The 17,094-nt window shown below is 39.1% G+C and overlaps 1 protein-coding gene and 1 non-coding gene across 2 annotated transcripts in view; one reads left to right on the plus strand and one right to left on the minus strand.

Moving 5' to 3' along the window:
- RNF217 (ring finger protein 217) overlaps positions 1–17,094 on the minus strand; it is a 124,401-nt gene that overhangs the window by 32,178 nt on the left and 75,129 nt on the right. Inside the window, exon 3 of the mRNA XM_043889845.1 lies at positions 3,552–3,716. Coding sequence (XP_043745780.1) covers positions 3,552–3,716 — 165 coding nt within the window. The remainder of the gene's footprint in view (positions 1–3,551; positions 3,717–17,094) is intronic.
- On the plus strand, positions 11,921–11,993 carry TRNAG-GCC. The gene has a single exon. It is a non-coding gene; the product is annotated as a tRNA-Gly (tRNA).

Consider the following 17,094-nt stretch of genomic DNA (forward strand, 5'->3'; position numbering starts at 1 on the left):
TACCCAGAGGAATCAGGTGGAGAGGGAGGTGGGAGGGGGGATCGGGATGGGGAATACGTGTAAATCTATTGCTGATTCATGTCAATGTATGACAAAACCCACTGAAAAAATAAATAAATTTTTAAAAAAAGAAAAAAAAATTAAAGATAATGGCGTAATAGACATGCATGAGTTTATCACCCATTTTTAATAATATTAACATATTGCAATATTTAAGGAATATTTTTGAAGAGATAGACTTACTTTATATATGCATATTTAATATAACTGTTTCTTTACTTTAACTTCCTGCTGGCTTTAAACTGGCTTGCCCCAAAGTATTGGGTAAAAGGGACTGAAAATGTGTCCAGCTCTCTTTTAAAGTACATATTTTAAAAAACATACTCAATTCAAAATATAAGAACAAAGTATTTTTAAAGTATTAAATAAGCATTTAAAAATACTTGAAATGCTAAATAATAAGAAGTGATCACACAGCAATAGTTTTTCAAGCTTTTCTGGTGATAAATTGTTTCAATCTTTTTAGAAAACAAATTGGCAATATGTACCAAATATTCAATATATTGATATCCTTTAACCTAGTGATTCTATCTTCAGAAAAGGTACAAAATATGGAAATATATATATTCCAGATGAATATCCTTAACAAATTATAATATAGGGATATATTTTTTAAAAACCCCAAACCCAAACAAAACCAGCTTTGGTATCTAATAGGTGGAGGATATTTAAGCAAATATTAAATAGTTAATAAATGTTGGGCTTCCCTGGTGGCTCAGAGGGTGAAGAATCTGCCTGCAATGCAGAAGACCTGGGTTCGATCCCTGGGTTGGGAAGATCCCTTGGAGTAGGGAATGGGAACTCACTTCAGTATTCTTGCCTGGAGAACTCCATGGACAGAGGAGCCTGGCAGTCTACAGCCCATGAGTTGCAAAGAGTCAGACCTGACTGAGCAACTAACACTTTCACTTTCTTTCACTTAATACATGTTATAAAAACTACTCAGTAACATAAGAATGGTTTGAAAAGTTAAATGGAAAAAACAAGGGATATCAAATTATCCCCATATTACGATTTTTTTTAAAAGTTACCTAAACAGGGGAAAGAGCAAAGAAACACTGATATGTTAATAGTAAGTGTACTAGAGTGGTGAATTCTCTTTCTCTATTTTCCAAATTTCTATCATATGTTACATGACCTTTATGAAAAAAAATCACTTAAAAATCAAAATAATTATTAAAATTATGGATCAATCTAATATACCCATGCAGAGTATATAAATATACTTTGGTCCCAACAAAATTTTAAACACATTTGATTATCATTAATAAAAACATATTCATATGAAAATGTATGATAATTGTTTTGTTCTCCTGGAAGCACTATATGAAAATTTTTTTCATAAGCTCCTAGCATCTTCCTTTTTCATTTATAAATCTTAAAAGACTATTTAGGAAAATAAAGCTTTGGCCCATAAAAGAAAGTATTAATTCACTGAGTAATATCTCCCTGTGGATTTCTACTCTTAGAGAGGTTTCATGAGCAAAAATAAAATTTTATGGCCCAAGAACAACAACAAAATCAGAATTAAGAAAATACAAAATTTTAAAGTCACATGCTTTAAAAAACCCTAAAACTATCTGTATTCAAAACAAGTCATAAAATATGATGTAACCTGACACAAATTTCATGGAACCTGAATCTCACCAGAAAGTGGGTTCTCTGCTACACATGGAATGAATGTAAACTCATTCCATGGTTCTTTGGCCCCTTTCCCTTCATTTAATCAAAACATAATTCCTTTTAAAACCTCAACTTTTTAGCTATTATTTCAAAAGAAAACCAGCATGTATGCTTTCTCTTAACTGTTTATATTTGTTAAAACTGTGGGGAACCGTCAGTGCATTCAGTAAATTCCTTACAGCTGGGTGCTTTTTCTTTCAATAAGTCAGAGTCCATTTAATGTTGGACTGAAGGATTACAGTAACAAACATATGTCTTTATGTACTACCTCAACTCATTCAGAACATCCCTAACATGTAATGTTGCAGTATTCTTCACTGAGAACACATTCTGCCAGCCAGGCCAACCGGCAATTGTTTCACAGCTTTTCAGAGAAATATAAAGTATTATGAACAAAGTGTCAAGTAGAATGACTTAAACAAGGCTCCTGAATTCCCACTGGCCTTTATTTAGTTTGAAACGGAGCAGTAGCTCTGAATAAACTGAAAAGGCAGGAGGAAGGGGGAAAGGCCTCATTCTGCCATTGTTCTTCAATGGGTGAAAAATAAGTGTACAGAGCAATTGACGCAGCAATCTGAAACAGTCTTAAAACCAAAGGGGTAACTGTAGATGGATTTGCCTTCTACAGACAAACAAAAGAAGCTTTTTAACTCAGACATACATAGATATCACTTTTAATAGGACCAGGCCATCCAAACTATTTCAAAGTTTTCTTCCAGTTGCTAAGAACACAACATGTTATTTTAGGCAATGCTTTACTATTAATATACGTATAAACTAGTATGTGACGTAGGTGTAGTCAATCTGTGCATATATATTTTTTTTCATCTATAAGCTTCAGAATATACTTATGCTACTTCAAGTTGGGTTCACATGGCTAATTTTTAAAATTTTTCTGATAATTCAAATTTCCTTTACCTTGGTGCTAAGTTCTCCTGAAAGAAATGACAAAATTATTCTTGAAAGAAAATTTGAGCCCAGTTTAGACATGATTTTCAAAAACAAATTTGGCAAGAAATGAAAACCACACATGGTGGAGTATACATATACACATATACACATCTAATTTTCTGCAGTGAGCTTTAGAAAGACAAAAACCTCAACAGATCCCTACCTGGTAAGCCTCAAATCCAAAGTTTTCTGGCTGGATTTATGTGCTGGTTTCTCTATAGGAGAAATTCCTTTCCCTGGCTGGCTGCACGGTTGACTTTCAACATCTAGGTCTCTGCTCAAATGCCTGCTAACTCTTGGTTATTTGCATGATTGTCAAGAGAAAATTGAAAAGTGGGATCCATAAAGACCTGAAGCTTTTAGCTTCTCCCTCACCAGATTTACTAAAAAAGGAAATGGCCAGTTTAATATAATCCTAAAATGATAAGCAATGGCAGAGAGAAACGAACAAACAAACAAAGGCTTACAAGGCTTCAGAGCCTACCTAACTGAGAAGTGATTATAGTATAGTTCGCTAATGTAAACTAGAAATACTACTTTATCTACTTTTCATATGAGTTTTTTCCTATATAAAAATTTCCATTTTTTTAAATTTCCACTTTTAAATGGGAAATAAGCATTTTGAAGTTTAAGACCCATAGTTTACAGGTAGACTCCTTAAATTTTGAAATATAATGTGAATAAAAATATATACTATTTCTACATAAAATCTTCATTTTAGCTATATAATTACTCTTCTAAAATGAAACGGCAAGTATTCTTTTCCCCCAGGCCTGCATTAGGAAAGTCACACATAGAATCACCTCGACTGCAGACAGGGTTTCTCAGTGGCCCCCTTCCCCCCGAGGCGGTCTCACCTTGCACTTTGGACACTTCTGGGCATTCCTCTGCCCGCGCTCAATCTCGCTGGCCCAGTGGCGCAGCAGTTTGTCTCCTTTCTTGTACTCCTTGCAGTTAACACCTTCATGCCAAGGAGAGTGGCACTTAAAACACCAGACGAATTGGCAAGTGGGGCACTGGATCTGTGTAAGGAAAAGTAACGTTAAGTACTAGTGGATATATTTCAAGTGTCTAAGGAGATAAGAATGGTGATGCTTGGAGAAATTAGCTGAAAGGCTGTAATTGGTCCAAATTTAAAATACCTCCCCCCCGGCCCCTGGATAAAACCAAAACTACAGTAAGATATGACTATTCTTATATTAAAGGAGGAAAGGATGGCTTTGGCCTGGGTGATCTGGCTGTCTATAGACCTCAGTAGAATTAAACACTTGGGATGTTTTGGAAATCAATTTGGCCTTAAGAAAAGCCCTCAGATTGAAGCACAGAGGTAAAATCCGAAGGTCAAAATGCCCCGAATCCCCACTCAGGCTACCACCCTTGAACTTGCCTGGCCCTTGAACCAGTTTCCCAGGCATTTCCATTGCTCTTGGCTTCACTCACTTTTATAAAATCAAACCCCCGCAGCCCCCAGCCCAAGCTGTTTCATCAAATAAAAAGCACACCAGCAAATGAACCACTACACCAGCATTTGCTATGATAATGAATATCCCCGGTTTGCTATTCATATAAGGGAGATTAATTATAAAAATAATACAAAGGATCTTACTAGAAAACTATATGTATGGTGATCTTGTGGCCTGTACCTAGGAAACTATCAGAAGATGTCTTTGTATGGTCACTATGCAGAGGTGTATAGAATGCATGGGTATGTTTTAAAAATATCTGTCTTCCTCTTGACAAGAAAGACATTTTATCTGACTTCCTGCGTTTTGAATAACAATGGAGTATCCTACTCTCAAACCATATTTCTGGTCCTCACTGTAGAAACATATGGGCAGAACTTGACTTTTCTATCTCTGTTTGATTAAAGGGATTAATAAAATGTCTCACTATAAACAATGATAACTGACTATCCTCCTCTGTTCTCCTGCTTCTTACTTCACTGGGCATCAGTGAATTTACTGACTATACTTTGAAGATGAGTTAGCAAGTCTTTTGGTAAACTGTACACCATGTCACTACTTTCTTTTTTTGAAAACAGTGGTTCCAATCTATAGGGTAACTGGATGTCAATTACAGTCAACTCTTCTGTTATAACTCTAAGCACTGCTGTATTCACCTATGTCAAGAATAGATAATGTTCTTCCTGTGCAAAAATGAGTAATAAAAATACTTTTGCTTTTAACTTGATGGCAAAAGAAAACAGCGTTTTGTCATCAATTTTTTTAAATCTTCATGTATATTTATTAAAATGCTGTTATATGATAATGTTTATTCTGTTGCATTACATGCATTATTTATTTTTATCAACAAACTAATGCTCCAAAGTCAGTATGAACACTGTAAGTTTACAGATGAGGAAACTAATGCTCACAGAGATTAAATAACTTGCCCAAAGAAACACAGCAAGTAAACCTGTGACTCCAAGGCCAGCATTCTTTTCATTGTGTTAAAACACTTCCTCATACTAAACAGCATTCTTGCTTTGATGATTGAAAATTAAAATGTCAAAGTTAAAGAAAGTCATGTGGTTAATCTAATCAGTAAATTAGAATTCTATAACACTAAAAATATAAGATTAATTTTGAAAATCCCTTTCAAGATTTTACGCAGATAAATTAGGAAACCTCTTGCGTCTTTTACGAGATAATTTTTAGTCATTTAAAATAACCATTTTTGCCTTTTCTGATCATTAAAATTAAATTAATTTATTCTTAAAGTAAGAAGAATGAGTAATGTAATAAATAATGTAATATGACAATATTATAAACAATATTATAAAACAATGTAATAATAAATGTAATAAAATAATGTAATAAAACATTGTAATAATAATAAATGTAATAAAACAATGTAAAATGATCACTGAAAACAATGAAGAACACATGTAAACATCATATGGGGTCTATATGAATATAATTTAATATAATGAATGAATGGGGAAGTAAAAAAGATTCACTTTACCTCTTGCTTCTGCCACTATGAAAGAGGGCCTGAATATTTAATTTAGTTCTCTTCTATTAGACATTATACACAATTCTAAATTACTGAACTCTACCATTGTTAAATTAAAAATAAAAAACCTTGTTGGTTTTTAATGCCAGTCTTAGATTATATTTATGAAATGAATAGCCAAAGAATTACTGTAACATGTGCCTTGAAACTGGGATTAACTCAAAGGATGTCAGACACTATAATGGCTCAAGGATCTTTGTGACTGATGCTGAACTATCTTATCTACAGATCTCTAATGAAGACAATGAGAAATGTATGGTTCTCCTAAGGTACCAGAATGATAAGGAATCAGGTATTTCGTGTCCATCCCAGGATTCTGGCTTCCAGCATCACCTAATAGACAACTAAGTTTCACTGCAGATCCTACTGCCAGTCCTCACCGACAACACACGCTTGGCAGCAAACTGGGAAGGGAGTTTTGCACCAAGTTCTCAAGTGAAGATAAATGACTTAAATTCAGATTCACCTGCTTACTGTCTCTCACTGAAAACATGAAAATAACTATTGCCTTACTTTGGATTCCCTCATAGCTCAGTTGGTAAAGAATCTGCCTGCAATGCAGGAGACCCCAATTCGATCCCTGGGTTGGGAAGATCCCCTAGGGAAGGGAAAGGCTACCCACTCCAATATTCTGGCCTGGAGAATTCCATGGACTAGAGTCCTTGGGGTCACAAAGAGTCAGACACGAAGTGACTTTCACTTCACTTACTTCGGATTAAAATAATACAAGGACTAACAGGCAATCCCAACCACCTTGTTATTCAAAGACTGCACCTAAATTGTTTAAAGACTGACTTTTTCGTTTGACGATGACTTATTCACTCCAACCTTAACCATACTCAAAGTTGGACTCATATGAAACACCTGTAGACATTAACACTGCATCTTCCTCCATACGAAATGCCATCCCATAATCACAGACTTCCCACTGGAGTGCCTGCCTTCTGAGTAATTATATTCACACACAGGTTGCCGTGCTGGATCCACGCTACTCAAAGCGTAGTGCATGATCACCTGGGAGCTTGTGGCCGACAAAAATCCATGTCCCACCCCAGACCTCCTAAACCACGGCCTGTGGCTTCACAAGGTCCCCTCGTTACAGTTTGAGGCGCACAGCTCTATAGGACGTGACCCCATCGCAGTGGCCACACCTGATCACACCAGGAACGAGTCCCTAAGCTAAAAGCAGGGATCTGCTGGCCGGCAAGCAACCTACGAGGCAGCTGGCAGGAGCTTTGTGCAGAGCATGATCCCTGGTGAACAGAGGTTAGCCAAGCCAGATTTTTTTTTTCTCGAGGAGCGAAAACAGGGATACATACACAAGCACTCTACCCTTGCTATATAGGCAAAGACAGAGAAAACCTGAGTGACCACAGCGCAGATCACAGAGAAGGGAACAACAGACATTCACTTCTAATAACACAACTGAGGGGCTCTCATGCTCCCAGAGCTAGGGTCCAGTTCTCCATGAGGCCCGCAGGGGTGGGTGCAGCTTGGACTGCTGTCTTTATACTAAAATACATTACGTGATGGAGCTTCAGAGAGATCACAGCCCTGCTTCTCGTAACTGGAAAAAGTCCAGTGAACACAATCTATTGAAACCTTTACTGGATCAAATGCTACTTGCTTCAGGATGTCTTCCCTATTTCTCCCAACCAGTTTCGGTATCTTGTAGAATTTCATTAGACATGTAGCTGTCTAATCTCCCTAACAGGCTACAAGGTCACAGAGGGCAAAGGCTGGCTTCTCATTCATTCTGTATTTCCTGAGTTAAGTAACATAGAACTTTTGGCACATGGTAGGTACTTGAGTAAGTTCTTTGTAAAATGAATGATTTTGCACAAAGCAAGTATTGCACAATAGCTAACATCACATGAATTCCAAGAAAAACCAACATGTCTAATTTACAACCAGTGGCTGAGATGGTATTATTACCGTCTTAGATTACCGGATGAAGTTTACTAAATATTATATCCACATGACATTTTACAAAACATCATGATTAATGTGTAACTCTTCTACAACAGGCAAGGCTACAAGAAATTTAAAAATCAAGTTATTAGAGACAGGAATCTTCATTAACTCGCTCCATAATCCATGAAAAATAGAAGAACCTTATATTACATTTTTTTACTTTTGACTTTCCTTAGCTTTTCTAGAATCCTGGGCTACAATGACACTCTGAGGACAAATTAAACCTGCCCTAAGCAAATGGTATTTTCTCTTACCAGTTCATCATGCCAATAAGGAAATAACCCACAAAATAAATACAAAATTCAAAACCAAAGAGCATCCTAGAAAAGTTTTTTCTTGATGAAATACTATACAGTCCTATATACATAGTTATTTTAAGTAAATCACAAAATCCTTACTTATCAAACTCAAAATATTAGACAACATCCATGTATAAATGTAGCATGGCCAATATGAATTAACTTGGTTTTCCAAGAAGAATTTGCTTTATTGTTAACAGAACTTCAGATTAAGACAAATACTTGATAATGAAACACTCATCAATTCATTTTCCATTCAATAAATACTTACTGAGCACCTTCAAATAACAGATACTGAGTGCACTGATTTTAGACCCATCGGAAAGAATGGAAACGCTGTTCTCAAAAAACTTAACGAACGTAGAAAAATATCAACCTGAAGAGCTATAAAACCATGTGATAACTACTGGAGTGGAAGCCTGGCCTCCAGTGATAACTACTGGAAGCGAGCCATGGGAAAATTGCCTCAAGGAAGGGCCAAAGGGTAGAAGTCAGAAAGAATAAGGCCTTGAAAGACAAGTGAGGTGTCACTGGGACAAGTTATGTGATCACAGTGCAGGCAGCGAGTCCAACCGGAGCTGCCATCGAGGCCTGAGCGAACACAGTGCACTGGGGAAATAGTGGAACCTGAAAAGAGGTATCACTTCATCTGGCTCAACCCTGAATCACGCCAATGTGCCCAATAAGCAGAGTCCAATCAGCTTTACATTAAGGTTGCTATATTCCTGATGTGTTTTTCAAAGCACACCGTGGTCCAGAAACTTCTCATATGAACCATATACAACTTATGGCTGTCAGACTAGCGTGTCCGAAAGAAACTAATCAATATATATGTAAGTAATTAAGACATCTCATAATTATAAACGCCAGGTCAGTAGTGTCCGACTCTTTGTGGCCCCATGGACCATAGCCTGCCAGGCTCCTCTGTCCATGGGATTCTCCAGACAAGAATACTGGAGTGGGTTGCCATACCCTTCTCCAGGGGATCTCCCCAAGCCAGGGATTGAATCCACAACTCTTGAGTCTCCTGTATTTGCAGGCGTGTTCTTTACCACTAGTGAAAAAGTTCCATAACAACTTAAAGTGGTTTTCTTGAAGAGGAGATTGTGAAGAGGTGCTGAATATTACAGAGAGGAGAAAAGACGTCTGCAACGCATGGCTTTAAATGCTTTCAAGGAGCACAATCTGCTCCCTGTTAAGATCAAATCTTATAGCAGGAGTGGCAGTGGGGAAGGGTCTCCACATGGAATGATGACTTGACTTCTTGTTTTGATTTTTAATCGCTAAGATTTTACCTGCTACTTGGGATCCTCACCCTGACTGCAGTGCCAATAATACATAGCTCCATGAGGCACTGCTCCTTGAACATGGTCCAAATATGGCCAAGTGACCCTTCCATTAATTTCTCACAGTACAGCTTAAACTAAACTGGAAAATGAAAGGGAAACTTTCCTAAAGGCTGGGGACTCAATAAGGACAAAAATGCAAATAACACATGAAAAGATAACCTAAATGGAGATAGTGATTATTCATATAAATCACCTTACCCATCTTCCTCTTATTGGTTTTCAGGCTCCTTTTACACAAGCAACACATAAATTTATTGCACAATAGGTGGAGCTAATGGTAAAGAATCTGCCTACCAATGCAGGCAGACATAACAGACTCGGGTTTGATCCCTGGGTTGGGAAGATCCCCTGGAGGAGGGTATAGCAACTCACTCCAGTATCCTTGCCTGGAAAAATCCCACAGAGGAGCCTGATGGGCTACGGCCCTAGGGTTGCAAAGAATCGGACACGACTGAAGCGACTTAGCATGCATGTACACACAATCACTTCAATACTAACTTCTGTTTTTAACTGAGAGGCAAGCTTTTCTAGGACAGTATATCGGAACTTGGGAATAGGGATTCTGTCCTTTGAAGAGAGTCCTTCCTCTTTCCTTTAATTTGAGAATCACTGTTCTATACTAATCCATCTTGCCTGGAAACATCTTTAAGCATTTACAGACTCTTCCTCTAAACCTAGAAAGCAAGACCCAGTGGAGTATCTGAGTCTATGAGGACCCACCTCTTCGTAGATGAATATGAAGTCCTGGAAGATTCTGCTCCGATCTGTATAAACCCAAACTCCCTAGCCACGGCAGGATGACATCATCCAGTTTTCAGAAGGACGCCCTACTCGGAAGACAACACAAAAGACTAACCTCTCACAGAGATACCAGAGGGCCATCTAAGTACAGAGTGTACATGAGAAAACAGGAGTATTCTCTGTGACCAATAGGTAAAGCAGGAGAAAGAGATCTCAGCCTGAAGGTAACAATGAATCTTTCAAAACGGAAGGGAATGATTCTATAAGTAGCAGGTTCCCTGACAATGGAAGCCTTCAGTGTGTGAATGGTCACTTGGCAGGCATTCTGTAGACAGAATTTATGCACATGTAGACGAGTGCATGGGATCCCGTTACAGCAAAGGCCCCCAGTCTCTGGGATCTAATGTCTGATGATCTGAGGTGGAGCTGCACAGGGTGGATCAGACGGTAAAGAACCACCTGCTCTGCAGGTGAACTGGGTTCGATCCCTGGATCCGGAAGATCCCATGGAGGAGGGAATGGCGACCCACTCCAGTCTTCTCGCCTGGAGAATTCCATGGACAGGGGAGACTCGCAGGCTACAGTCCATGGGGTCACAAAGAGTCAGACATGACTGAGCGACTGACACTTTTACACTTTCACACATACAGACTAATGCATGGAGTTTCCTTAATGCAAAGGTCCCCAGCTTCTGGGATCTAAATCCTGATGACTTGAGGTGGAGCTGCACATAAATGTAAATCCCCACACCATCCACCTCCCCCTGGTCCATGGAAAAAATTGTCTTCCAAGAAACCTGTCCCTGGTGCCAAAAAGGTTGGGGACCACTGCCTTACAGTTCCGAATGGGTAAATATGGCAAGGTAGGAATACAGAATAAAGTAGGTGAGAAATGCACAGTCCTAACATCTTACAGAACATTTTACAATGAACACCAGACTTGGCTTACTTTTACCCACTATTCAGCAGGTCATCAAAAAGAAATGATTCTTCACTTGCCTCTTGTGCTAAAGATCCAAGGGGTGATATGATAAAGTGAAAAAAACAAACAGTTCTCAATCCTATGGCAGGTCAATTCACGGGAACTATGAGCCTCTAATATTACAACTACTGTATTTTTTTTTTCTTTTTTAAGGTCAGATATAGGCTAAAATTTCAAATGAATTTCAATATTTGGCTTTTGTTGTTAGAAGTTTCATGCACAAGGAAAGGCTCTGTAAAATGTTATGGCTAATTTATGTGTCAAGAAAGGAAACAAAGAACAATTTCAGCAAAGCACCTCATTAGAAACTAGAGGTACAAATGCATTCTAATAAAACTATTAGGCCTTGCATCGTAATTGAGCATGATACTTTTTTTTCAGTGGACACATATATAACACTCTCTGTTTAAGATGGCTTTCCTGTTTTAAAAACTTTTGTTTAGTTGACTTATAATATGGTATTAATTTCAGGTGTAGAGCAAAGTGATACAGTTATACGTATACATCTGATCTTCTTAAGGGGTTTCCCAGGTGGTGCTAGTGGTAAAGAGCTCGCCTGCCAACGTAGGAGACCTAGGAGAGACGGGTTTGATCCCTGGGTCGGGAAGATCCCCTGGAGGAGGGCACGGCAACCCACTCCAGGGTTCACACCTGGAGAATCCCATGGACAGAGGAGCCTTGTGGGCTAATGTCTGCTGGGCTGCAAAGACTCGGACACGACTGAAGTGACTAAGCACACACACACATTCTTTTTCAGATTCTTTTACCATTTAGGTTATGACAGAATATTAAGTAGAGTTCCCTATGCTATACAGTAGGTCCTTGATGATTATCTACTTCATATATAGTAGTGTGTCTGTACCAGCTTCCCTGGTGGCTCAGAGGGTAAAGCATCTGCCTGCCATGCAGGAGACCCAGGTTCGATCCCTGGGTCAGGAAGATCCCCGGGAGAAGGAAAAGGCAACCCACTCCAGTATTCTTGCCTGGAAAACCCCACGGTCCGAGGAGCCTGAGAGGTTACAGTCCATGGGGTCACAAAGAGTCGGACTAAGCGACTTGACTCACTCGGTGTGTCTATATCAATCCCAACCTCCTAACTGATCCCTCCCCACAAATGGCTTCTTCAAACCAGAATCAAGAATGCCATCTTTATCTCCCTCACAAATCTGTGCTAGCAACAATCCTTTAAGAAACGACACTTGTTTTCTCTCAGCTCCTGACATTCATGGTGCATTACTGCCAAGAGAATTCAGTGTGTGTCATGAGCTAAGCGGATCTTGCCAGGCAGATGCACAATCTGACTCTCGATTTGTAAATACTGTCAACTTAAAGTGACGGTGTCGAGGGAAAGCTGAGGAGCAGAGCAGCATGCTAACCACACTTCCATGGCAAAGCTTTAAACATTTTTATAGACGGAAAAAAAAAATATCAAATTGTCTTTACTAGAAGGGAGCTTAAGCACATTTTATTGACTTTTTACTCTATGTATATATAAATGAAAATATGACAGAAGAGGTGCAGGGGGATTTGAACAAAGGACTGGCAGGTCCCTAGAAGCAGAAGTAGTGGGAAGTCATTGCCTCTCCTAGGACCAAAGAGACAAGGGAAGAATTTTCTGGAGCCTAGTGAGCATTAGAAACATGTGGGGGAGGACCATCTAGAGGGAAGCCACAGTCCTGGAGGGACACAGCTACTGCCAGAGCTTTGCACTGAAGCAGGAAGGGAATGGGCCTTCCCTGGTGGCTCAGTTGGTAAAGGATCCACCCCCAGTGCAGGAGACTTGTCTGCATTGCAGGAGATGCAGGTTCGATCCTTGGGTTGGCAAGATCCCCTGGAGAAGGAAATGGCAACGCACTCCCAGTATTCTTGCCTGGGAAATCCCATGGACAGAATAATGCACGCACCATGCTCTCTTTCCACTCTCCTCTTCCCTGCCAATGCCAACCCTTGGCTGAACCCAGACAGAAATTGAGATGCTAAGGAAGCGTGGAGAAGCAGTCCAAAAGCTGCCAAAAAGGCATCTTTCTGGAGTACAGGACAGATCATTGGAGACTGAATACAGACACAGGAAGAAAGTGAGTTGGGTAGTACCAGAATTCCAGCCTTTCACTTAAGCATATTTTAAAGTCCACCAGTTAGGAACAACAAGCCCATTGACTTGATTACATTCTTAAAGACCTTAGAAAAGTTCTCTTTCACATGAAGACATAATGCATTTGTGCAGTTTTATAAACTATGACTTCTAACCAGAAGATTTACGGTTACAAGAGGGAAAGTTATACATGAGACATAAGGTAACACAGAGGGAGTTTCCCCAGGATGGTTTTTTTTTCCCCAGGATGTTTTATGGGCTTTTTTCACCTTATGATGAGTCAGAGCACCATTCTGTGAATTATCAAGGTTCAGCTTAATATTTGTGGGAAGAGTGGGGATGATTCTGAGTTTTGCCTCAAGGAAACCATAGAAAGGATTATTTCCAGCATGTTCCCTTGTTGATTTATGCATGTTCTTCAACTTACTCCAAATAATGTGAAAAGGGGGATCATTTCTTGGTCTACACTTGGAAATAAGAAGGAAAGCCAGAACTGCCCATACCTCAGTAAAACTCCTAGGAGTAAAATAAGTATATTTAAATTATTTGCAATCCTCTACTCTTTCCCATGAGAAGCTAACTTTTCCTACCTCCCAAACATATAGTTTTCATTTCTGTGAATTCAGTGACCTCCTCCTCTTCCCACATATTAATGATTTCCATCAGATCACTCCTAGCATTAGATCCAAGCCTCCTGGACATCTCTTTGATGCTCCAAAGGTTCTTTAAGCTCAATGAACTTAAAGTCTGTTTCATCCCCCTTTTACTCTGACCACCCATCAATCACCCAATCTTTTACTCCACCTCTATTCTTTTTGAGACCTCCATCCCCTCCTAATAACCCAGGGTTGTTCATTCTGCTGACTTTTCCTAATAATGATAATAAGCATACTAATTTCTAGCATGTGTTGGGCACTTAGGATATATCAGACATGGTGCTATGTGCTTTGTATGTGTGATCTTATGTAATCCTTATTACACTCTTATGACAGGTATTATTTCTACCACCAGTAAAAGGCGCAGAAGCTGTACTTAAGGTTACAGAGCTAGCATATGGCAGGCTGAGAATTTAAATCTGGTTTGAAGCCTGTGCTCTGACCCACCTTTTCCAGCATAGCAAATTCAACATTTCAAGGTTTAGCTTAATGCATCTGCCCTTTAATGAAGCTTTCCCAACCTCTCCTACCCTTTCTTCTCCTATGAGATCAGCATTTTCCACCCACATTTATTACAGTACACATTATTATTTATGCACTGGCCCATTGATTAGTTCCCTCATGAAATGTATTTTGAGAGAATACTCTATCAGACAGAGTGCTTGACACAGGTTATCAGCAGCAAGCAAGCCTGGACCTGGTCTCCTAGAGACCAGTGGGAGAGACTTTAAGCAAATAACCACACAAATACACCATAAAATCCCAGATGATAATTGCTATGGAGAAAACCTTCAGGTGCTGGTGATGTACCTGTCTCCAGGCATCATCTGAGCACCGTTATAGCCCAGTCGCTTTTATTTTCTCCAAGCTAACTAGTTCTCTGTATTAACATGCATTTGGAGCTGCATTAATGAATTACAGAAACTGTTTAGGTTAGAAATTAGATTTCTAAATGGCAAGTGAAATCAATCTCATAGAAATGGAATGGTAAAACTTCTTGGCCTCATGAGTTTCAGGAGTGAGAAGACAAATGTTAAGGAATGAGAAAGACTGGATTTGTCCACAGGCAAGGTTGTCTCAACATAAGTTTCTCAATTCAGGAATGTGCTTGTTCTATTTCATATAATAAGAATTTTGTGGATTTCAGAACATAATGAAAAGCTCTATTTACTGAACTTTTGCCAAAAGATGTTGAGTGAGGGCCTGGAAAGATAAGCTGGCCCTTAAGAGTTCTTGTTCCTGCTTGTTGATATAGTCTGTTTATCCTTTTTCCATCTGCAGAGTACAAAAAACTTACAAAAATCTATTTAAATGGAATAGTCAAATATGATATAACATGTGTGATATACTTAAAGTATATGCGTGCATACTCAATCGTCTCTGACTCTTTGTGACCCCACAGACTATAGCCCGCCAGGCTCCTCTATCCATGGAACTTTCCACGCAAGAATGCTGGAGTGGGTTGCCATTTCCTACTCCAAGCAATCTTCCCAACCCAGGGATCAAATCTGTCTACTGCAATGGCAGGTGGATTCTTTACCACTGAGCCACCCGGGAATCCACTAAAAGTATTTCCTTGTATAAAACAGCTATAATATTTTGAAGCAATTTTAACCTTGGATGTTAAGTGCCTCTGAATTGACAGCAGAAACCACAATAAATCCTCAAAGAATGACATCTTGGATCAGGATATTATTAATATGACTTGACTCAGAAAAGAATATTGAAATATAAATTCTAAGGGTTTCATCAATATATACAAAACACAATATAGACTTGAAGGAATATTATGAAGAGATTTTACATTGCTCAAACATGTTAGATACTAGCAGTAAACTTTTCTCTGTTTCTGTTGCCTTATGACGCAATTTATTGCATTCAAGTACTTGAATTCACTACTCTTAAAATTATGACAAACTATACCAATTTGGATTCTGTTACTGGGAAATCTGAATTTTAAAAAATACAGTCAACCTAACAAATAGCCATTGGTTAATCCCAAAGAATGACACTATTAATCTCATTCAGGGTGCCATACTGTGATCATGAATGTCAAGTTCCTTTGCTAGAGTAACCAGGTCTGTGTTCCCTTTACTCATAAGATCCAGACAGGTATGGGCAGGTAAATGAGGTAGTTAATGCAAATGTGAGAACTTGGAAGTTTAATGATGAAAATGCTATGTGAACACTGTGGGTGGTGGTGGTTTAGTCACTGAGTCATGTCAGACTCTTGAGACCTTATGGACGGTAGCCCCCCCAGCCTCTTCTATCCGTGGGATTTCCCAGGAAAGAATTCTGGAGTGGGTTGCCATTTCCTTCTCCATATAAAACACTGTACTAAGTAGTAAAAAAATCACTGCTTCAGAAATTATTTGAATTATCCCTAGAACTCTGTAGGGTACAGAACAGGGGGATTATTTACCCCTTCTGTTATAGATCATCTCTTCTATAATAGTAAAACAATCATAACCACCCCCCAAATCTGTACTAGCTTTATTTTTGAGTTGCTTAATAAAATAAATATAAAAAAATTAGAGAGTTTCACTTGGAGATTTTCATCTCTCACCTATTACCAAGACTTTTAACTGCTTCCTGATCAACAACATTTAGTTTGTATTTATTTCTGCTTCATTTATTGCCAAGGTTCCCAGTTCTGCTGCCTATTACAGCCACTTCGTAAGGTTCAAAAATGTGGAAGATAGCTGTTAGGGAGGGCTTAGGGACTGAGCAACTGGTGTGACTGAAAGCTCCCCAGGAGATTCTGAGGCGCAGTCGGGCAGTGAAGCAAGGGTTTGCTTCCGCTGTTGCTGCTGTGTTTCCCTGCCTCCAGTCTTGCCTTCTTCTGATATCTTCCTTATGCTGCCAGAATGATCTTTCTGTAACACCAGCAGACTTAAATTCAAGCCTGAGCACAGGGTGAAAGACTCAACATGATCTGCTCCTAAATACCTGACCTGCTGCCTATTCTGAAAGTTATTCTCTTTCCAGTAGCTTTGTACCAAACACTTACTTTCAGCATGCCTGCCCCAGCCTCTGGGCTTGGCACTTACTCCTCCCTTGCTCTGAAATGCTTTCCCCTGTTTATCCGCCTGGAGAACTGCATCTTCTCCAGGAAGCCTTTCCTGACACGCCAGACCCCTTCCTCTGTCAGTGTTCTCAAAGCACAAGTCTACTGGGCTTCACATTTTTGTTTGATGACTACTCATATTTTTTTTAAGTTTTCATTGGAGGAGAGCTGCATTAGTTTCTACCATCTAGCAAAGTGAATCGGCTGTACATATACATACATCCCC

The sequence above is a fragment of the Cervus elaphus genome, chromosome 28 (assembly GCF_910594005.1).
Source record: "Cervus elaphus chromosome 28, mCerEla1.1, whole genome shotgun sequence".
Classification (NCBI taxonomy): Eukaryota; Metazoa; Chordata; class Mammalia; order Artiodactyla; family Cervidae; genus Cervus; species Cervus elaphus.